The sequence below is a fragment of the Schistocerca nitens genome, chromosome 3, assembly GCF_023898315.1.
Source record: "Schistocerca nitens isolate TAMUIC-IGC-003100 chromosome 3, iqSchNite1.1, whole genome shotgun sequence".
Classification (NCBI taxonomy): Eukaryota; Metazoa; Arthropoda; class Insecta; order Orthoptera; family Acrididae; genus Schistocerca; species Schistocerca nitens.
This window is the reverse complement of record NC_064616.1, coordinates 463328462-463353110: the sequence shown is the minus strand read 5'-3', so window position 1 is coordinate 463353110 and position 24649 is coordinate 463328462. Positions and strand designations below refer to the sequence as shown.

General features: G+C 36.9%; 1 protein-coding gene across 1 annotated transcript in view; it reads right to left on the bottom strand.

Annotated features, from left to right (window-relative positions):
* LOC126248390 (calcium-dependent secretion activator-like) overlaps positions 1–24649 on the bottom strand; it is a 1500396-nt gene that overhangs the window by 393059 nt on the left and 1082688 nt on the right. The window contains exon 20 of the mRNA XM_049949341.1: positions 735–798. Coding sequence (XP_049805298.1) covers positions 735–798 — 64 coding nt within the window. The remainder of the gene's footprint in view (positions 1–734; positions 799–24649) is intronic.

The window sequence follows — 24649 nt, the reverse complement described above, 5'->3', positions numbered from 1 at the left end:
ACATTGAAATATCAATTGAAGTTGCATTCAAGATTGCTTTCAATGGATTTAGTACAAAGGGTGAGCATAAACTCATAACTTAGTCCTCCCTCAATCATCAGATTCACCCCAAGATGTGACTGCAAACCTTAATCAGCTCACTAGTACATATGTTCCCCAGTTATGTGGTCATGATTGGAGGGGACACCTATTATCCAAAAATCAACTGGAATAGTAACACTTTTGTAAATAGTAATTGACCTCAACCAAGAACTTCAAGTCACTGTGATGGACTGATTGACATCTCATGTGGCCAAATTTTATGCCAAGAGAATTCACCAATCTGTTAAAGAGATATGACAAATACTTAAATGTGAATGGTGATTAAGTGTAGGAGTAATAAAAGATGTAGTTTAAATGTTTCAAATATATTTGTTTGTATGACTCTAGCATTTTATTTATAGCTTAATATACTGTATGTTATTTTCTCACACACCATTTTTATATTAATTGGTTTGGATTTAATTAGATATATCATTTCTTTTAAACTGGCTTATCCAAATATTTGGATTTATAACTAATTGACAGTTAACAATATTCCCACAAAATGGGTTATTTTGAAATTGACACCGATGTAAATATGGCAACATGAATAACAATATATGGCATTTATGATGTAATAGCAAAACTAGACCATGTTTAAAAAACTATATTCCTACTTCTACTTCTATTATTGTTTTTAAATTACATCTTACCCTTTCTAACAGTGAAAGTGTTGCTTTCAGTGCCCCCTCTGGTCTTCCAAAAGGGAAACAATACCTAGAATGTGAAATGAAAATGGCATTACAGGTATTTTGTATGCAATACCAAGACTTCTCTAAGACAAGAAATTATATTATTTTATTTTCATCTTTTACAAAGGATCTGGCAGTCTCTTGAATGCAGAATAACTTACAAGATGTTCATTTCTATTTAAAAACAAGACAACAGAATGAGTTAACTCTGTGGAACTTTATGATATTACTGTGCTAATATTAATTATATTATAACATAATACATTGATTTTATGAGATTCTTCAATAGAGTACAAAGACAGTCCAAAGAGGAAGATTTTTTATTTCACTGGAAGATTTTTTATTTCACTCTTATACTATAATATAGCCAAAAGACATTATATAATTATACTTTAGAATGTTATTCAGTTGATGTTTAAATATGTATCTCACTGTTCCATGTAGTACTGTTTAACTCCTGAATTTTTTGAATAGAGTTTTTATGGACTTAGCATTATTATCACATTTTCCACATCTTCTGAGAAAAGGGAAACATTGGTCATCAGTAAGGAGGTTGGTGATTAATGTGTTAATGATTAATCAGTTGGAGAAGTCTCTGAAGAATGGTCTATAACTATTGCTATTATAAATAATTAAGGAGTAAGGGAGACCACCCAACATACAGCAGAAACATTGAATATTCAACAAATACACTAACAAGAATGAAAACTTTCTAGCTTTCTGGCGAACCATTTAATGAGTTGGAGAACACACACACACAAACCTGTGCACCTACACTGTGTCTGCTGAACATACAATGTCAGGATTACAGTTTGGCGAGTGGTATCGGGTGAGGGCTTGTGCTGGCTCAGATGTAAACAAGGAAAGTGTAGTAGGAAGAAGGAGGAGGGGTTGGGGAGGAGTAGTTGGCACCTCAGACAGAGGCAGGCAGTGTGCAGGATAGGAATGTGGCAGTGGGTGGCAGCAAATTAACAGGACAAGATGCGACATTTGGGTATCTGAGCCTGTGAGACTGAGTGGCACATAATGATGTTATTGTCGTTTGGAAGGGGGTTACAGGTCAGATGATGGGGAGATTACTGTGTGGATGGTGTGAGTGGAGTGGGCTGGTGGGGTAGGAGGATTGTGGAAGCAAAGGAGGTGTTCCAAGCATAACTTCCACCCTTGAAGTTCTCAAAAACTGGTGACAGATGGAATCAATGAGATGGCATGAGTTGTGAAGCAGCCACTGCCGTCAAGTACATTGTGCTCAGCAGGGCCTTCTGCCAATGGTGGTCAACTCTGTTCCTAGCCACAGTTTGATGGTGGATATTCTTTCTGATGGACAGCATGTTGGTGGTCATACCCACATAAAATGCTGTGCAGAAATTGCAGCACAGATTGGTATACAACACTGATGCTTTCATAGGCAATCCTGCCTCTAACAAGACAGGATGAGCCTGTGGGAGAAATGAAGTAGGATGTGCTCAGCTGGAGATGCAGGGATATGTCCTTGTGGCATGAGGTTGGGAGTGGGCATGAGAGTGGCATAGGGATGGCCTAGGATGTCATGTAGGTTTTTCAGTGGGGGCACAGTAACCAGCTGCAATGTCCTCCCATTGAAATGCTCTCTGCTCTTGTCAACCAACAACTCCAACTAACTGTCCACAGCCTATTGTCTCATATCATAGACACAGTCACTTCTTTCATTGAACCTCAACCATCCCCACTACATTAAAAACTGGATTTCTACTTACAATGCTTGATTACACCTCCTTACACACCAAACCCCTTATGCTCGTGGCCTTGCTGCTGTTGAACCTAACCTCTGCCACTTCCCTTCTGACTCCAAACTCATAACCTCATTCATTATACACCTCACCTATTATGTGAGGACAAGATATACACAAAATTCCACTGCACAGTAATGGACACCAGTGTGGCAACCTACTGTGACAACTTGTTTATGAGCCCTCTAGCCAGGTTCACTAACAATATCGTCATAGAATGAATGGTCACTATTAAATTGTGACATAGAACAGAACTGACAGTCCAGTGGCAGAACATGTCACTGAGCATTACATACTTGATTTCATTGGTTTCTTCACAAATGATGTTGTTTGGATCTCTCCCCCTAGCACTGTCTTTTCTGAACTACAGAAATGGGAGTTATCCTTGCAACACATCCTTCACTCCTGTAATACTCCTGGCCTCAATATCTACTCAGCCACTGCACCCACACCCTGTACCCAGCAATCTTCTCCTCCTCTGTCCTGCCACCCATTCTCAGTCTGCATTTTCACCTCCTTATCATTGTGCATGGCCCAATCTCAACAGCTCCAGTGCACACGTGTTACATTCCTATTCCGTACACCTGCTCGTCCTGCTGAACTGCAAACTTGCCACTGTGTTTTCAGCCAGCATGATGCAGATGCACAGGTGTGTGTGTGTGTGTGTGTGTGTGTGTGTGTGTGTGTGTGTGTGTGTGTGTGTGTGTGTGTGTGTGTGTGTGTGTGTGGTTTGTGTGTGTGTGTGGGGGGGGGAGGGGGGGGGGGTGCGCATATTTGCACTCGAGCGTGTGTGTGCATGCATGTGCACGCGTGCATGTGTACGTATTACCCAGTTTGTTAAATGATTTTGACAAAAGCTAGCAAGTTCTCAGTCTTTTTGTGTATCTTTTTATGACTGAATGGTTCTACTACATGATGGATGGTTTCATTAACTCCTGAATTATTTAAAGTCTCCCAGAACATTCCACGAGTAATATTTTTGTAACATCCTTGTGTAATACAAGACAATGAAGTGAATTCTGCAAATTACAAGTTTATCATAACTCCTCAATCACTGATGGAGATTCACTTTTTCATGGAAAATTTTAATAATCTGTTTACAATGGTTTCATCATTTACAATGCATAATTTATAGCTGCTGAACTCTTACATGCATTTTAAACAATAGGTTTCTTACTTAAACCAAAGAGAAAAAAAGTATATTGTAAAATAGAAGAAATGGTACAGAGATGAAGTCTAATAACATTCTTATGTTGGCAATGATGAACTGCAAAGTGAAGAATATGCAGTTTTCTACAGTGGTGCTCCATTGGCTAGAATCTGCTAGAGAAGACTGACCAGATGTTTACACATACACATATTATAAAAATGGAATATCAAACTCTGTGTACACATTCCATAGCTGAAAGTCAAGGGTAAATCTCAGAATAAGTGTGAGCAGTTCATCTAACAGAAAAGGGATGTTGACCCATATTTAAATGCACTTCAGGAAATTTGTCTCGCTGACCATAAAAAAATGCCATGATATAAGACAGTGTCAAACATGCTCAGGTATACACAGAACAGCAATATATGCCAGAGAAAATATTGCGAACTATACTGTAAATACGTGGGAAATCTCTGGTAGGATGTATACTGATCGTGCACCAGAAAAACCTCAAGGAGGGGGCGCTAAAGATAATTTGAGCTACCTTTACTTTTACCGTAATAAAATATAATCAAGTCACATGCAAAGTTGAAGAAAGTTTTATTTAAACTGAATATACAATTACAAGACAATGTCATCTTATGATATTAAAAAGTTAGAATCCTGGTTCTCTTCCTTAAATGATGAATTCTATGTGCCTATTCTTCCTGTCAAATTGATTAATTACATTATCAATAGGACAATCAATGTCAGGGTGAGTATTCAACTGAAAAACAGAACAATAAGAAAATAGTAGAATATTCACAACTCTTCTTGAACAATCACCAGATAGAATAACGTATCGAGATCACCAGAATGGCCACAACTTTTCTTGTAGGTATGTGTTAGTTCTGTCCCACACAGAAACATATAAAATATGATGATGCAGATGCATGTGCTACATAGGAAAGTAGAACTACTTGGTAACTCCATTCAGTCGAGTCAACTGACGAAAGAAACGAATGACTTGGGTGCGGGCTGACTGGTGGGAGCGGCGCGGATGGCAAAGTGGGCATACCCAAAAGGGGGGTGGGGGGTGGGGGATGGGGGCACATCCCCCATATGTATCTGCCACTGGCAAGAACTGTAATACAAGGATACAAAGGATACCACCTAATGTGTGACAAAGCTTCTGCTATTTGCAATATACAATATTTATATGACTTTGTTAAGGACATCAGTTGTTAAGTAACATAGTTCACAGCTAGTGCTGTGATTTATGTCTCATTAGCCTCATTTATCATGTAGAATGGCAGTAAATATTGAATATATTAACCCTCCCTCCAGTTGTATGAGCCATTATGTCATCAAAATGGTGGTCATCAATCACACACCAAAATCCAATATAGTATGCTACAAAAATTCCATAAAAACAGCTATTCTCATGATATCACACTCATTAGCTTCCTCAAATCACAAACTATCATCTTTTAACCTAATGTAGACCTTGATGTTGAGACAGTTTAGTTTGCCATCACAGCCGAAATTCCAAAAAATAAATATTGTCAATACTCTGTTCTCTCTCTTTTTGTGCATGTATAGGGTGACAATTATTGAACTATATGAGAAAAAACATAATTAGTTACAAAATAAGGCATGCACATAGTTTATGCAACATGTAAACATCACCACAGACCTTCAGATTTAGGCTATGGCATATTCAATAAGCCTGCCAACATCGGCATGATGTGGCTCTGACCAATAGCAAAATTCTGCATGACCTGCTGAAGTTTCAGTATATTGATGCTTTTGATGACCTCCTGAATGGCTGTTTTCAGCTCAGCAATGGTTTCAGGGTTATTGCTGTACACCCAGTCTTTAAGATAGCCCTACAAAAAGGAGTCACATGTGTTCTGATCTGGAGAACATGTGGGCCAATTGAGGCCCATGCCAGTGACCTCTGGGTATCCCAGAGCCAGAATGCAGTCACCAAAGTGCTCCTCCAGGACATCAAACACTCTCCTACTTCGATGAGGTCAAGCTCTGTGTTGAATGAACCACATCTTGACAAAATCAGGGTCATTTTGGATAATGGGAATGAAATCATCTTCAAAACCTTCACGTACTATTACGTAGTTGCTGTGCCATCAAGGAATATCACACCAATTATTCCATGACTTGACATTGCACACCACATGTTGCTGGTGAAGAGACTTCTCAATCATGACATGCGGATTCTCAGTCCCCCAAATGTGTCAATTTTGCTTATTGATGAACTCATCCAAGTGAAAGTGGGCTTCATCACTAAATCAAGCCATACAGTGCATATTAATTCCCATTAAGCCCCATGGTCAACCATGCAGTTTGAACGTCCTAACGCAGTCTGTTCTGAAGTTACGATGATTTTATTTCATACAGTACAATAATTGTCACCCTGTATGATCGTGCACACAGTAAGGTCAATGTGTCACAGATCAAAGCCAACATACACTACTGATAACCCCCCAAAAAAGGAGGGGGGGGGGGGGGAATAAAGATATATATCATAAGACATTTAATATGCTGAAAAACAATGATAAATATACACTTATATGAGTTGTTCTCAAATTCTTTTTTAATCACAACTGTTGACATATTCCTCCCAGAAGGCCCCTGTTTATGGAAATTGGTTGACTGGAGTGAAGTCTACTCACATGACTGATATGGTGCCAGTGAGCTGAAATCATCACCTAGTTGATGCTTCATTTAGACAGGAAATTAGATTGCTATCTGATAACACAATGTACAGACTGTAAGATGGGTGTTGCAGTACCTCCCTGTAAAATGTAATACCTTGATGCAATAAGAAACTACACTATGTGGTTGGAAAGTGTTGTGGAGCAGTCAAGATGTTCATTGCCATGCATTTCTAAGAAAGCAGTCACAAAACCATTCTTGCAGGCTGTCTTACTTGGAATTCCTGTGTTGACTGAGAACAGAAATGGTAATGTGTGAGGTCCCTTGGTGCCTGAGTGCAGTTTTCCCTACACTTTACTGTACTTTAAATGATACAAAAGACAAAATCTCTCTACCAAGGTACTCAAATGAATATTTTAGCCATTTACAGTCACCAGCTAAATGCAGAGATGCTGCAGTGTCATCACCCTTGCATGTCATCATGTATGTCATTTATTATCAAGGTTGTTATGGACCATGGATAATAATATGCAAAATCTAGCATGTTGTTTCACTCACTGTAGTCTTCTCAATGTAGATTCCAGTTACAATAAAGATTGTGAATAAACTGTCACATTCTTGGTGAGTGAAGATTGAGGATACAAAGTGTGTTGAAGCAAGCTGGGTTCTCTTGTTTTGCCATCTGTCTCCTTAAATTCATTTTATTTTCGGTTTTGATTAATTACCATTAAAATACATAAGTACAATATGCATTTTCAAAAGAGAGAAATGTTGGCCCTCATTCTTAAGAAATATACCACCAGATCTAATTTGTGATAAGTTTTGCATATGTAATTAATTTCCTAATTTATTTTGACAATTCCTAGTTAATACTTTTGTTATAGGGTGAAATCAGTAATTGTTTTGGGACTTAGATTCTACTGTTGACTTATAAACAAATATAAATTCTATACTAATTATAAACATTTGGAAGAAGAACTACTAGGATTCTTAAAGTATTTATTTGGCTCTAGATGAGATTAGATTAGATTAGTACTTGCTCCATAGATCATGAATACGACACTTTGTAATGATGTGGAACGTGTCAGGTTAATAAAAGGTGTCTATACAAGATATTACATTACACAAAATATTACATGACACTCAATATTTTTAATTTTCTTTTTCTGTCTGACTTTTGATGCTATTAGGTAAGTGACCAAAGACTATTGTAGCAGCATAATTTACCCCCTTCTGAGCCAAAATTAGATTTAACCTTGAGTAGTGAATATCATCCTTTCTCCTAGTGTTGTAGCCATGTACACTGCTACAATTTTGAATTCGTTCGGATTGTTAATAACAAATTTCATAAGTGAATATATATATTTTGAGGCTACAGTGAAGATCTCCAGCTCTTTAAATAAGTGTTTGCAGGATGATCTTGGATGAGCTCCAGCAATTATTCTGATTACATGCTTTTGTGCAATGAATACTCTTTTACTCAATGATGGGTTACCCCAGAATATGATGCCATATAAAAGCAGACAATGAAAATAGGTGTGGTAAGCTAATTTACTCAGATGTATATCTCCAAAATTTGCGACGATCCTAATAGCATAAGTAGCTGAACTCAAATGTTTCAGCAGATCCTCAGTGTGTTTTTTCCAGTTCAACCCCTCATCAATGGATACACCTAGAAATTTTGAATATTCTACCTTAGCTACCAATTTCTGATCGAAGTCTATAGTAGTAGTAGTAGTAGTAGTAGTAGTAGTAGTAGTTTATTCATCCAGAGACAATGTATATTGCATAGATTTTGTCAAAAAGTACATAGTATATATATATACACACATATAGGGTGAACAATACTATACAAAATACAGATGTGCATAGTAGACTGCATAACATCAGACCACATTGAAATAGCATGTACAACTTTGGTTATTTACATTGATGCATGAGAAAGACTTTTTACATAGGATACACAGTTGATATTTAGATATAACACATACAATTCTAGCACTTTTGTATATATTATTTATTTAGATCATAGCAACAGTCAGATAAAAATTAATATTGGCACAGAGTACATAAATATAATTGTTTAGTATGAAGCTATTCCAGGTATTCTTTTACACTATAATAGCAGTTGGTCATTAAAAATTTGAATACTGCTTCTTTAAATGAAGACAATTTTTTTATTTCTTTTATCTTTACCGGTAGTTTGTTATACAATCTGCTTTCTTGTATGTTTGTTTGTTTCTGCGCCAAAGCCTTGTCAACTCTTTTTATATGAATGTCATTGCACTTTCTTGTGTTATAAGTATGTAGATCCGAGTTGGATTGGAAATTGTTAATATTTCTTTTTACATTAATTACGCTTTTCTGTATATAGAGGCACAGTAGGGGTAGAATATTCAGCTGTTTAAATAATTGCTTTGAAGGAGTTAGCCTTGAACTGTTGGTAATTATTCTAACAGCTCGTTTTTGTAGAGTGAAGATGGTTTTGAGATTTTTCTTACTATGACCCTAGAAGGTGAGGCCATAGGTAATAGCAGAATGTATATAAGCAAAGTAAACAGCTCTGCTACATTCCCTACTACATACAAAGCTAATAACACATAAAGCAAAGCAAGCAGAGCTTAACTTACGCGAGAGATACAGGATATGGGATTTCCAGTCTAAATTTTCGTCTATATGTACACCTAAGAATTTTGTGGTAGCAACTCTCACAATTTCTTTATTTTGTATTCTGAGATCTAGATCAGAGTGTGACTTTGCTTTCCTGTAATGGATATAATTAGTTTTAGAGATATTTATGGTTAATTTGTTCACTTCAAACCAATTTTGCAAATATTCTATAACTCTGGTTGCAGATGTTGGCAATACCCAGTTTATGTCAGTTACTACAATGTTTGTGTCATTCGCAAACAGGGTTATATGAGTACCATTTACTGGAATCTTGATATCATTTATGTAAAGAAGAAATAGGAAACGTCCTAGAACACTCCCCTGCTGTACCCCAATTGGCACAGTCTGAATATCCGATCTGTAGAACAATACTTTGGTTTTTACTGTTTGTTGTTGCAGTTTCTACTACCTGTTTCCTATTATGGAGATATGACTGAAACCACTTTTTAGCTACTCCTCGCATACCGACATATTCTAATTTGTCTAGCAGTATATCATGTTGGACAGTATCAAATGTCTTTGAGAGGTCCAAAATTATTCCTATTGTACAATATATTAATGGCGTCATTCCATTTACTTTGTGGAACTATATATACTGTGTTTTGTCAAAGTTTAATGAGAGCCTATTTGCAGAGAACCACTTAATGAATTTCTGAAAAACATCATTTACAATTTCATCAGTTACTTCTTGTCAGTTGGGTGTGATAGCTATACTTGTATCATCAGCAAAAAGTTCCAGCTTTGCATCTTCGTGAATATAGAATGGCAAGTCTTTAATATATATTTAGAACAGCAGAGGACCCAAGACCGAACCTTTCAGCACCCCATTCTTGATTGTTCACCACTTTGAGAAATCACCAGTTTTTTGCATATTATGTGAACTGTTTATTTCAACTTTCTGCACTCTTCCAGTTAGGTATGATTTAAACCATTTGAGCACTGTCCCATTCATACCATAGTACTTGAGCTTATCTAGAAGTATTCCATGATTTACACAATCAAAAGCCTTTGATAGATCACAAAAAATCCCAACAGGTGACTTCCAGTTCCTCAGAGCATTTAATATTTCATTAGTGAAAGTATATATAGCATTTTCTGTTGAAAAACCCTTCTGGAAACCAAACTGACATTTTGTGAAAACTTTATTTTTACGAAAGTGTGAAGCTACTCTACAATACATTACTTTTCCAAGAATTTTGGATAAGGCAGTCAGAAGAGAGATTGGGCAGTAGTTGTTGACATCAGACGTATCCCCTTTTTTATGCAGTGGTTTAACAATGGCACACTTCAGTCTATCTGGGAAAATACCCTGCTTCAGAGAGCTATTACATATGTGGCTAAGAATCCCACTTATTTCTTGGTAACAAGCTTTTATTATCCTGATGGAAATGCCATCAATTCCATGTGAGCTTTTATTCTTGAGAGAGTTTATTATCTTCCTAATTTCTGAAGGAGAGGTGGGTGGAATTTCAATTGTATCAAATGGTATGCATAAGGCCTCTTTCATTAACTGCCTTGCTTCTTCTAATGAACATTTAGATCCTATTTTCTCTACATTTAAAAAAATGATTATTCAAAATGTTTTCGACTTCCAGCTTGTTGTTTATCAAGTTTCCGTTCGCTTTGATGGTGATGCCATCATCCTGTACTCTTGGTTGCCCTGTCTCCATTGTAATAATATTCCAAATTGTTTTGATTTTGTTATCAGAGGTATTAATCTCAGACATGATGCACATGCTTCTCGACTTTTTAATAACCTTTCTTAATGTAGCACAGTAGTTTTTATAGTATTTGGCTGTTTCTGGGTCATTACTCTTTCTTGTTGTTAGATACAGTTCCCTTTTGTGGTTACAAGATATTTTTATTCCTTTAGTAAGCCAAGGTTTTTCCATGGTTTCTTATAATCACATTTAACTACTTTCTTGGGGAAACAGTTTTCAAATTCTCTTACAAGTGTATCAAGAAATTAGTTATATTTTAAATTAGCATCGGGTTCTCTGTACACCTCATCCCAGTCTAACTGCTGAAAATTTTCTCTGAAATTTCTAATTGTTGAGCCATTAATTGAACGCACAACTTCGGAGGGTAATTTTGAATTACTCAATGGAGCTATGTCATATACTGTAACTAGCTGAGCACCATGATCAGAAAGGTCATTCTCAACAGGACAAGAATTTATGTTTTTAAACCTAGCTTGGTCTATAAAAGTGTTATCTATCAATGTGCTGCTGTCCTTTACTACCTGAGTAGGAAAGTTAATGACAGATGACATATTGAAAGAACCGAGCAAGACATCCAGGTCATTCTTCCTATTACACTCTTTCAGTGAATCAACATTGAAGTCCCCACAAATAATAATTTGCTTTCCCCTAGCTGACAGATAACACAACAAGGCATCCCAGTTTTACAGGAATAAATGAAAGTTTCCTAAAGGGGACCTACATACTGTTACAATTATGAAAGAGCCTTCCTTCAGTTTAAGTTGAGAAAGCCAGCCTTAATTAATTCCAAAAAAATTACCAGGTTTGTCAAAGTATTGGTTGTATAGCTGTTAATTTCATTATTTAAACAATTAATTTGTCCAGAACTTTGTGGTAGAAGGAACTGCTAAAAATAAGGATTTTTTTGATAGATTCAGTTAACTGAATGAGTTATGTTTTAATTGTAATTTCTGTAACTTATACATCAAACAATGTATAGTTTCAGTACCTATTATGGTGAGAATATATAATGGCCCAATATTTGGTCCAGAGACAGTTAGTCCATGGCTGATTTTCAGCCGGGAAGTCTGTATCAGTTAGCCTATCAATAATGCTTTAATTAACAGTGGAATTAGTGTAACGTAAATAGACCATGTGTAAAAACAATGACAGTGTGTGCTCAATTTATTTGAGAAATAGTGAACTGTGTGGTTAGGTATTTACTGCTCACAGATGTTCAACAGTGAACTATTGTAGCAGTATGCTGATGTTTGCCTGCAAACTATTAATGAGGCTTATAAAAAGTTAACCAATAGTGAACTGGCCATATAACTGTGTTATATTAGGGGATGTGAAATGAAAATAAAGAACTGTGAAATGCAACTGTGCAACTGTCTGCTGTATCACCATATTCAGTCTGCATATTCTAATGGATGCTCATTGGAGTAGTCATGAATATATGAAAAGACTTGCATGGGAATTACTATTGTCATGAGAAACTTCAATAGGTTTCAACTGGTGAGTACAACTTTATTTCCATTCTAAGGCAAGAATGTCACAAAGCACCATAGCTGATGGCCATCCCATACACTGGTATCAAGGAATTTGAAAATATGAGAAAGTGACAAAGTAATATAATGCATGAAAAAAAGAGCATATTACAGTTCCTCTAATTGGAAACGGATAGAGGAGTGTCTGTCTGTTATATCTTAACATATGAATGAAGCTGCCAGAAACAGAGCACAGTTCAGCTAAAAAAGGATGTACTAAGGCACTTGCCTAAAGTAACTTACTGAGAGTCTAACTGGTGATAAATGGAGAGAGATTTAAAGAAAGTTTTTGTCCAGAATGCATGTCCTTAACCTTAGTCATTGTACAACCTGACTAAATAGTAAGAGGGGAAGAAGGAGCCATTGGCACTGCAAGATATGGACAAAGCGGAAGAAATATGGGAGCATAAAAGCTTGTGGTATCTAGATATAGGTTTCAACTAGTTGGAGAAAATAGCATGTTAAACACTCACAATATATGCTAGTTTACTTGGAAGAGAAATATGCTGGAAATTATCACTTGAAGGTCATGATTATTTAGCAACCTGTTATTACCAGTATGTGTTCATGCTGTAACATAGTACTGACAGAGAAAATTAAAATGAAATGGCATTTGGATTAGATATATGATGTATAGAATACACATTTTCAAAATATATCTAAGAGTAAGGTTTGAAGTGTTGTCAAATTCAGTGAAATGTACTGCCCCTAATAGTGCAAACAAGCCTGTGGCAGTATATATATCCATATACATTAATATCAGCTGGAGGATTTCACACGTTATGGCAGCAGCTTTTAGATGCTGGTTCACAATTTAGATGGGTGTACATCACCAACATTTTGCCTTATTTTGCGACAGTGTCACACCACAATGAAAGACAGGGCAATGAAATACAGATGAATATGATACTTAGCATTGCCCAGCCTGAATGTGTGAATCCCTTCATGTACAACAGAGATCTGGACTGATCCACATTAAAAGGTTGTAATTTATCTATTACTGCACACTTTGTTGAGTATTACTGGTCACTCAGAAACATGCTATTGGTAGCACACTACTCTGAGAAGAAATAACCTGGAGAAATTGTTAATAATCATGTCATGGAAACATTAATTTATGAAGAAATTGCCACATATTAATAAGATTTAATTTATATACATGTAGGGATCTGCAAACATTTCAGTATTAAGAATGCCTTACATATGTTTTGAATAAGTCCACAAAGAAATTGTATGTGTTAATTATTTGAAACATGAGGCAACAATGATTTATTTCACAAATTATGATGCCAGAGAGATTGCTTGTTCCATAAAGAAAAATGATGACATTGATTAGTAACATACTAATTTAAAACAAAGCTCAAGACAAGGTGAAATTTGCTTTTTAGAATACTAGATTTAGCAGTTAAACAGTGAGATAAAGTCGCAGAAATACTTGCAAGAAAGGGCCACTCTAAAAAATTTAATGGTTATGGCAAACACTGCAAGATAATCATGAGATTTTTAGAGCCACTCAAAGATTCAGGAAAAGTGTTTCAAGCAATGAATATCTGACAATTCTATTTGTTTTGTTATCAGTACTTGAAACAAAAATTCATTGCAATGAAGGGGCAGATCATACAGATGTAAGTTTCTGTAAATCTGAGTAGCTCCAGTTTTCTTGTTTATTACGAGCTGAATGTCCAGCAAATGCAATTTGTACTTAGTTGTATTTGATCAGTTTTAGTGTCACTGGGATTTAGAAACGTTACACAACATTGGCAGGAATGTAAATGATTGTAAATGGCAGTTCTCTGTGACAAGCCCCTAATTGTTCTTAATATGTATTAATGACTTGCCACTCTGTATTCATGAAGATGCAAAGCTAGTGCTTTTTGCTGATGATACAAGTATAGCAATCACACCCAAGAAGAAAGAATCAGCTGAGGAAAGTGCAAACAATGTCTTTCAGAAAATTATTAATTGGTTCTCTGGAAATGGACTCTCATTAAATTTTGAGTAAACACAGTTTATACAATTCTGTACAGTAAATGGCATAACACCATTGATAAATATAGACTATGAGCAGAAGTTTGTTGCTAATGCAGAATACTCAAAATTTCTGGGTGTGTGCATTGATGAGAAATTAAATTGAAAGAAACACATTGATTATCTGCTGTAATGGTTAGGTTCAGCTATTTATGCCATTAGGGTTATTACAAATTTTGGTGATCAACATATCAGTAAATTAGCCTACTATGCCTATTTTCATTCACTGTGTTCATATGGCATCATATTTTGTGGCAATTTGTCATTAAGAGAGAAAGTATTCATTGCACAAAGGTGTGTAATCAGAATAATAGCTGGAGCCCACCCAAGATCACCTTGCAGACTTTTATTTAAGGAACTCGGGATATTCACAGTACCTTTGCAATATATATATTCACTTATGAAATTTGTCATTAATAACCCATCCCAATTCAAAAATAACAGCAAAGAACATAGCTACAACACTAGAAGAAAGGATTATCCTCACTATTCTGGATTAAAACTCACTTGGGCACAGAAAGGGGTGAATTATGGTGCTACAAAAATCTTTGGTCATTTTCCAAATACACTCCTGGAAATTGAAATAAGAACACCGTGAATTCATTGTCCCAGGAAGGGGAAACTTTATTGACACATTCCTGGGGTCAGCTACATCACATGATCACACTGACAGAACTACAGGCACATAGACACAGGCAACAGAGCATGCACAATGTCGGCACTAGTACAGTGTATATCCACCTTTCGCAGCAATGCAGGCTGCTATTCTCCCATGGAGACGATCATAGAGACGCTGGATGTAGTCCTGTGGAACGGCTTGCCATGCCATTTACACCTGGCGCCTCAGTTGGACCAGCGTTCGTGCTGGACGTGCAGACCGCGTGAGACGACGCTTCATCCAGTCCCAAACATGCTCAATGGGGGACAGATCCGGAGATCTTGCTGGCCAGTCTAGTTGACTTACACCTTCTAGAGCACGTTGGGTGGCACGGGATACATGCGGACGTGCATTGTCCTGTTGGAACAGCAAGTTCCCTTGCCGGTCTAGGAATGGTAGAACGATGGGTTCGATGATGGTTTGGATGTACCGTGCACTATTCAGTGTCCCCTCGACGATCACCAGTGGTGTACGGCCAGTGTAGGAGATCACTCCCCACACCATGATGCCGGGTGTTGGCCCTGTGTGCCTCGGTTGTATGCAGTCCCGATTGTGGCGCTCACCTGCACGGCGCCAAACACGCATACGACCATCATTGGCACCAAGGCAGAAGCGACTCTCATCGCTGAAGATGACACGTCTCCATTCGTCCCTCCATTCACGCCTGTCGCGACACCACTGGAGGCGGGCTGCACGATGTTGGGGCGTGAGCGGAAGACGGCCTAACGGTGTGCGGGACCGTAGCCCAGCTTCATGGAGACGGTTGCGAATGGTCCTCGCCGATACCCCAGGAGCAACAGTGTCCCTAATTTGCTGGGAAGTGGCGGTGCGGTCCCCTACGGCACTGTGTAGGATCCTACGGTCTTGGCGTGCATCCGTGCGTCGCTGTGGTCCGGTCCCAGGTCGACGGGCACGTGCACCTTCTGCCGACCACTGGCGACAACATCGATGTACTGTGGAGACCTCACGCCCCACGTGTTGAGCAATTCGGCGGTACGTCCACCTGGCCTCCCGCATGCCCACTATTCGCCCTCGCTCAAAGTCCATGAACTGCACATACGGTTCACGTCCACGCTGTCGCGGCATGCTACCAGTGTTAAAGACTGCGATGGAGCTCCGTATGCCACGGCAAACTGGCTGACACTGACGGCGGCGGTGCACAAATGCTGCGCAGCTAGCGCCATTCGACGGCCAACACCGCAGTTCCTGGTGTGTCTGCTGTGCCGTGCGTGTGATCATTGCTTGTACAGCCCTCTCGCAGTGTCCGGAGCAAGTATGGTGGGTCTGACACACCGGTGTCAATGTGTTCTTTTTTCCATTTCCAGGAGTGTAGTATTAAAAGTCTGATAGATAGTCAGACAACATTTAATAGCAAATCAAAAGAAATTCTGAATGACAACTCCTTCTACTCAATAGATGAATTCTTAGATATGAAGTAATAACAGCAAAAAAGTGTTGTGTAAAGAAAACTTATGTCTAAATGACACATTCCACATCATTACAAAATGTCATATTCATGACCTATGGAACAAAGATTAATGTATGTAGAAGTAGAACAGCCACCAGAGAGTGCATTAGTGTTGTTTTTGTTTAGTACTGTTACCAGGCCTGGTAGGGTATACAAAGGTTATGTACAACATTAGATGCTGAGTGATCACTGTGGAGGACATGAAGATGCTGTGTCATCTATTGAGACAGCATTATTAGTGGATGAAGTTCTACAAATATGGACTACCAGTTTGTTTCTCATTCATAAATTTCTCAGTTTTTCATTTTAAGAAAACAAAATGTCTGCGGAAGATACTTTTGGATTCATTTTAATGCTTCCTATATTTTCAAACATGTACTATGTTAGGAACATTTCTAAATTGGGATTGACACAAAGTTAGACATTCTTGGCTCTACAGGTTATGGGGTTGAAATATGTAATACTCCATTCATTTCATATGTTGAAATTTAAAAGAAATAATGGAAAATCTAATAATTCATTGTCAAAGAAAACACTATAAAACATAATAACACAACAGAAAAACAAACTAAATATACCATTTTCAGTTATTAAATTCCTGACTAAATAATTTCACTTGCAGAAGTCGCACAAATATTGTCCTCTATCATAACTTGCACATTAAGTGTGCACCCCCATTTCACACATTAGACACATAAACCAATTTATCCCTGCCTTGTCCTGTGAAAGTTTACCTGAGCAAAAGAGACAGTCAGCATCTTCATTAGTGGATACACTGTTGTCCAGAATGCTACTGATAGTGGACAAATGATCTCTCACACTACAAACATCATCCTAAGAATCAGATGATTCTTGGTTCCCAGGTTTTGGTGGCCTCTGCTTTTTTGTCTTCAGTTGATTTGTTGCTGTTGTCAATACTTCAGGAAATCTCTTGTGTGGAGATGAGGTTAGTACTGCTGAATAATCTGATTTTCCTCCCATGGTGCCTGGCCTCTTCCTTATTTGTGGAATGGATGAGTTCTGCCAAAGTGTAATTTCCAAAGTGGATGAAGATGTTCCTGCCTCAACTTAACCATTAACCCTTCCATTATTAGAAGCCACCACTCTGCAGATGGTTCATTGACTGGATCATTGGGTAAATCATCAATTATTCCTTCAATGTAGGCAATTATACGTGCATACATGAAAATATGAGGGTTTAATGGGTACATTCCTGTCACCCTAGCTACTTCCATTGCCTGGCACTTTTCATCCATATGCATACCTGCTCAGAGTAATAAGCTTTCAAAGGACTCATTAAAGTTCTACCCAGTGGTTGCATCTAGTGGGAGGTATGAGGACACAGACACATGAAATTGACATGGTTTCTGTATGTGAGGTTTATAACATCCATGTTATTGGACTGGCTGTAATGCCCATCCAGAATCAGAAGTCATTTCTGAAGCCAATACCCAGAAATAAAACAGGCCGTGACAGTACAGTACAAATATAAAATACTGGGTCACAAATGTGAAATACTAGTATTCTGTATTAGTGCCTCAGCTAGCTTGGAGTTCAGAAACACAAATAAAATCAAAAATTAAATTTAAATTGGCCACAGATGCACCATCTTACAGCTTAATCTATTACCTACACGTCTGTTTAGAAAATATTTTAATATCTTATATATTATGACAAGAATGAAACTGAAAACCACCAACCTGACACAATTATTCTTCCTAAGGAAATTTGTTAAAACATCTTCACTCACTCACATGCAACCCAAAGCAGTCTGCAGTTGCTGAATGTCGTTTACAAGCAGCTCACCAGAGTACAGCACTTATAAGGTGCGAAACTGTAGCATTTCATATCAGTACTCATATTCAACATCTCTACCTCTTCCTCTTTCTGACAGAGACTGAAAGGGGCCTTATTGTATGTCTCCATTTGGCTAGCTGGTCAGATCATGTAATATCCACATTTACTTTGTGTTCATATGTTACAGATGCTCAGTGCTGGAGCATGGGAACATGACAACAGCCACACTCATTATGAAGCTTCCAGTCAACCACATCTGACCACCACAAGTGACAATTACCGCATTGTGTACAAAGCACATTGCAACCCCTTCACATCTGTGTTTGCTATCAGAGAACAAGTAATGGATTCTCTATAACATTACTTTCATCCTGCGGTACTGTTCAAAAATTAGCAGCAGCTGGACTTGGGAATTACTATCCAATCCATACCCTCCTGTTAACACCACAACACAGATGGCTGTGCTTGGAATGGTTACAATACTGGGAAACATGGACTGCCAATGCATAGTATCAGATTGTGTTTCTGTAACAATCTCAGTTGTGAACTACCCTGGATTACCATTCTGAATGAGTATGGTGGCAATCTGCAAAGATGTTCCATACTTCTAATGTTTTTGAGAAACACAGTGGCATTATACCTGGCATCATATAAGTATATCGGAAAATAGTTTCCCTAAGAAGACATTGAAATACAATTGTAAAAAAATCATGGCTTACTAAAGGGATGAAAATATCCTGTAATCAGAAAAGAGAAATTTATCTAATAGCAAGAAAGAGTAACAACCCAAAAACTGGCAAATAGTATAAAAAGTATTGTACTACATTAAGAAAAGTTATTTAAAAGTCCAGAAGTGAAAGTATTATGTCTGAGATTAGCAGTTCTGATAATAAAACTAAAACAACTTGGAGTATTGCTGTAAAGGAAACACATCAACCAAAAGCACAGGAACACACTGTACTACCATCAAACTGATTGAAAAGTTTATTAACAAAAAGGCAGAATCAGAAAATATTTTTAATAATCATTTTCTACATGCTGTGAAGAAAATAGAGTTCAGACATTCATTATAAAAGAATATATAGAATAGAAAATACCTATATAATCTGATAAAAGTGAAATTCTTCCTATGTGTCTTTCCAAAATCAAGAAGACAATAAACAGATTCAAAATTTAAGGCTCCATGTAATTGATGGCATTTCCAGCAGGGTACTAAAAGCTTGTTGAAAACAGATAGTAGGATTCTCAGCCATATATGTAATAGCTCACTTTAAAAAGGCATTTTTCCTAATAGATTGAAATGTGCTATTGTTAAACCATTTCATAAAAAGGGGGATAAATCTGATGCTAACAACTACTGCCCAGTGTCGTGTCTGACAGCCTTATCCAAAATTCTTGACTAAGTATTGTTTTCAAGAGTAGCTTCACACATTTGTAAAAATAAAGTACTAACAAAATGTAAGTTTGGTTTTCAGAAAGGCTTCTCAACAGAAAATGCTGTATATGATTTCACTGATCAAATATTAAATACACTGTGGAATTTTTTGGTGATCTCTCAAAGGCTGTTGATTGTGTCAGTTTCCAAATTCTTCTAGATAAATTTATGATCTAATGTGTCTGAAATACTGATGGTATTACTTACACATTATGTAATGAAATTCAAATTGCTGCTAAAGGAGTTCAGTGTTTTTATTGTGATAGATCCATTTTGGCTCAGTTGCCACCTTAAGACCATATCAGTTGTTGCTGTCACTTTGTATTCTATACAGCATAGTGCAGATTTAAGACTTTTATATTGTTAGCTGTTTTATGGTTTGTTGCTGTTAATTGAGCTTTCATTAATTTTATAATTAGAAGTTTTATCATCAGATTTGACAGATTGACAGTTTTGACAGCTTATCTTCTAGATAAGCTCAAGTACTGAGGTATGAGTGGGACGATGCACAAATGGTTTAATTCAAAAGAAAGAAAATTTTATGCTCCTCACCAACTGCCTCAAACAGTGTGGCCAGTAACCTTAATAGATGGGAATGAAAATTTATAATAAATTAAAAAGGAACAAGTTAATGCAGATGAATTTTGATCCACCTAAAAGAAAGCTATATGAGGCATGTTATTTCTCAGTGACTGAATTCATGCAGGATGAACTGGAAATTTGAGCTGGATACAATGTGTTATATAACCCAAAAATATCATATAGTGTTATTATTCATTTTAGTGCTCTTGTTTATTAGTGTAGAACTCATTTTAACAGTATTATAAATTTTGACATGTCTCTTGTACGCAAACCGAATAGATTGCAAATCTATGTCACAAGGTGAATAAACCCCAAATCCATATAGTATTAAAAGTCTGATAGATAGCAAGACAACATTTAATAGCAAATCAAAAGAAATTCTGAATGACAACTCCTTCTACTCATTAGATGATTTCTTGGATATGAAGTAATAACTGCAAAAAATAAATAAATAAATAAAAATATGTGTGTAAAGAAAACTTATGTCTAAATGACACGTTCCACATCATTACAAAATGTCGTATTCATGTTCTATGGAACAAAGATTAAGGTATGTAGAGGTAGACCAACCACCAGAGTGTGTTAGTGTTGTTTTTGTTTAGTATTGTTACCATGCCTGGTAGGGTATACAAGGGTTATGTACAGCATTAGATGCTGAGTGATCACTGTGAAGAACATTATTAGTGGATGAAGTTTCACAAATATGGACTACCAGTTTGTTTCATTATAGTGTTATTATTCATTTTAATGCTATAGTTTATTAGTGTAGAACTCATTTAAACAGTATTATAAATTTTGACATGTCTCTTGTATGCAAACCGAATGGATTGCAATTGTGTTTCACAAGGTGAATAAACCACAAATCCATATATGCAGATTCTTCAACCTGGTGTCAAGAATGGTGTCATACAGGATTAAGTGGTGTGTCCCTTATTGTTCTTAATACATAATAATTACTTCACACTCTATATCCACAAGATGCAAAGCTAATTCTTTTTGCTGTTATTACAAGTATATTAATAACAACCAACAAACAAGATTTAGCTGAGGAAATTGTAAATAACATCTTTTTGAAAGTTAAAATAATAAATAAAATAAATAAATAAATAAATAAATAAAAATATGTGTGTAAAGAAAACTTATGTCTAAATGACACGTTCCACATCATTACAAAATGTCGTATTCATGTTCTATGGAACAAAGATTAAGGTATGTAGAGGTAGAACAACCACCAGAGTGTGTTAGTGTTGTTTTTGTTTAGTATTGTTACCATGCCTGGTAGGGTATACAAGGGTTATGTACAGCATTAGATGCTGAGTGATCACTGTGAAGGACATTATTAGTGGATGAAGTTTCATTAAATTTTGGTAAAACAAAGTACATACAGTTCTGTACAGTTAATGGCAGAACACCATTAACAAATGCAAACTTTGAACAGAAATATGTAGTTAAAGCAAAATATTCAAAATTTTTGGAATGTGTATTGATTTGACATTGAATTGGAACAAAGATATTGATGATCTGCTGAAATATTTGATTTCAGATACTTATAGTATTACAGTAATTGCAAATTTTGATGAAAAACCTAGCAGTGAATTAGCCTACTATGACTATTTTCATTCATTGCTTTTGTATGGCATCAGAATAGCATCAGTAGTCTGAGAGATAGCCAATTAGCATTTAAAAACAAATTAAAAGAATTTCAGATGACAACTCCTTCTATTAAATAGATGAATTTTTAGATATAACTTAGTACTTTTGTAATTATACATAAAAAATTGGTGTCATGTAAAGAAACTTTTTGTTAAACTGACATGTTCCTCATCATTATGAAGTGTCATATTCATGATCTCTGGAACAAGTATTAAGCTGCTCTAACACAATCCAGTTACAAAAGTTTGAGCAAGCTTGCCTTAGAAGAGGATACAACAACTTTAAGACACCCTTCCTAACCCAACCAATGCATCCATCTAGTTGAGGGGGATGTGGATGCAACATCATACTGATAAGAGTCTTATACTGCCAAGTTCATTGTAAATTTGGCCCAGTTTTGTTTCAATCTCCCTTTCTGGGATCTTTACATTTTTTCAGTTAGTGCATGCTTTTGGGGCTGTCTAGAGAATGTCAGATTGACTAACCAGGCAAAAAGTGATTTCTCTGTCTTCTGTGTTGCTAGACTCTGAGCCAAGTGATACCCTATATATTAATGATATTGATTTTTATTTAAGTAAAATGCATGAAGGTGAAAGTTACGTATGATAAGGAACCTTATCTCTGAGAGTTGCAGAAGACATGATTCATGAGTCAAGGAAATTCTTAGAACATATTATATATATGAGGTAATAATGCAGATCATGCTCCAAGAAACAGTAACATGTTGTTTCACTTTGAGTTCAGCCATCATTACAAAGGCCAGCAGATACTTGGTTTTTATCTCGAACCTTTAACTGATCCATATTTTTCTCTTATTTCTTGCAATGATGACACAACTGGATACTACCCTAGGTAAAACAATTGATTTAAACTAATCAGACTTTAGTTTCTTCAGAGAGTGGAAATATGAGAATCAACACTAGGTAACAGATGTTGAGTTACGTTCACAAGTGGATAACAGTATCCCTATGCTACCTCTTTTGACAACATTCTCTGTGTGTATATATTTTGCATGCTTGATTGTGCACAGCATGTTTGATTAAGTGTGTGCAAGCAAACCCCCAGTTTTCAGACCTCTAACAGAAAGATGTTGTTGTTGTTGTGGTCTTCAGTCCTGAGACTGGTTTGACGCAGCTCTCCATGCTACTCTATCCTGTGCAAGCTTCTTCATCTCCCAGTACTTACTGCAACCTACGTCCTTCTGAATCTGCTTAGTGTTTTCATCTCTTGGTCTCCCTCTACAATTTTTACCCTCCACACTGCCGTCCAATGCTAAATTTGTGATCCCTTGATGCCTCCGAACATGTCCTATCAACAGGTCCCTTCTTCTTGTAAAGTTGTGCCACAAACTCCTCCTCTCGCCCATTCGATTCAATACCTCCTCATTAGTTACATGATTTACCCATTTAATCTTCAGCATTCTTCTGTAGCACCACATTTCGAGAGGTTCTATTCTCTTCTAGTCCAAATTATTTATTGTCCATGTTTCACTTCCATACATGGCTACACTCCATACTAATACTTTCAGAAACGACTTCCTGACACTTAAATCTATACTTGATGTTAACAAATTCCTGTTCTTCAGAAACGCTTTTCTTGCTATTGTCAGTCTACATTTTATATCATCTCTACTTTGACCATCATCAGTTATTTTGCTTCCCAAATAGCAAAACTACTTTACAACTTTAAGTATCTCAATTCCTAATCTAATTCCCTCAGCATCACCCAACTTAATTCGACTACACTCCATTATCCTTGTTTTGCTTTTGTTAATGTTCATCTTATATCCTCCTTTCAAGACACTGTCCACTGCATTCAACCGCTCTTCCAAGTCCTTTGCTGTATCTGACAGAATTACAATGTCATCGGCGAACCTCAAAGTTTTTATTTCTTCTCCATGGATTTCAATACCTCCTCCGAATTTTTCTCGGGGAGAGGCTACAACCCTGTCTCACTCCCTTCCCAACCACTGCTTCCCTTTCATGCCCCTCGACTCTTATAACTGCCATCTGATTTCTGTACAAATTGTAAATAGCCTTTCGCTCCCTGTATTTTACCCCTGCCACCTGCAGAATTTGAAAGAGTGTATTCCAGTCAACATTGTCAAAAGCTTTCTCTAAGTCAACAAATGCAAGAAAAGCAGATTTGCCTTTCCTTAATCTTTCTTCTAATATAAGGCGTAAGGTCAATATTGCCTCACGTGTTCCTACATTTCTACAGAATCCAAACTGATCTTCCCCGAGGTCAGCTTCTACCAGTTCTTCCATTCGTCTGTAAAGAATTCACGTTAGTATATTGCAGCTGTGACTTATTAAAATGATAGTTCAGTAATTTTTACATCTGTCAACACCTGCTTTCTTTGGGATTAGAATTATTATATTCTTCTTGAAGTATGAGGGTATTTCGCCTGTCTCATACATCTTGCTCACCAGATGGTAAAGTTTTGTCAGGACTGGCTCTCCCAGGGCTGTCAGTAGTTCTAATGGAATGTTGTCTACTCCGGGGGCCTTGTTTCGACTCAGGTCTTTCAGTGCTCTGTCAAACTCTTCACGCAGTATTGTATCTCCCATTTCATCTTCATCTACATTCTCTTCCATTTCCATAATATTATCCTCAAGTACATCACCCTTGTATAGAACCTCTATATACTCCTTCCACCTTTCTGCTTTCCCTTCTTTGCTTAGAACTGGGTTTCCATCTGAGCTCTTGATACTCATACAATTGGTTCTCTTTTCTCCAAAGGTCTCTCTAATTTTTCTGTAGG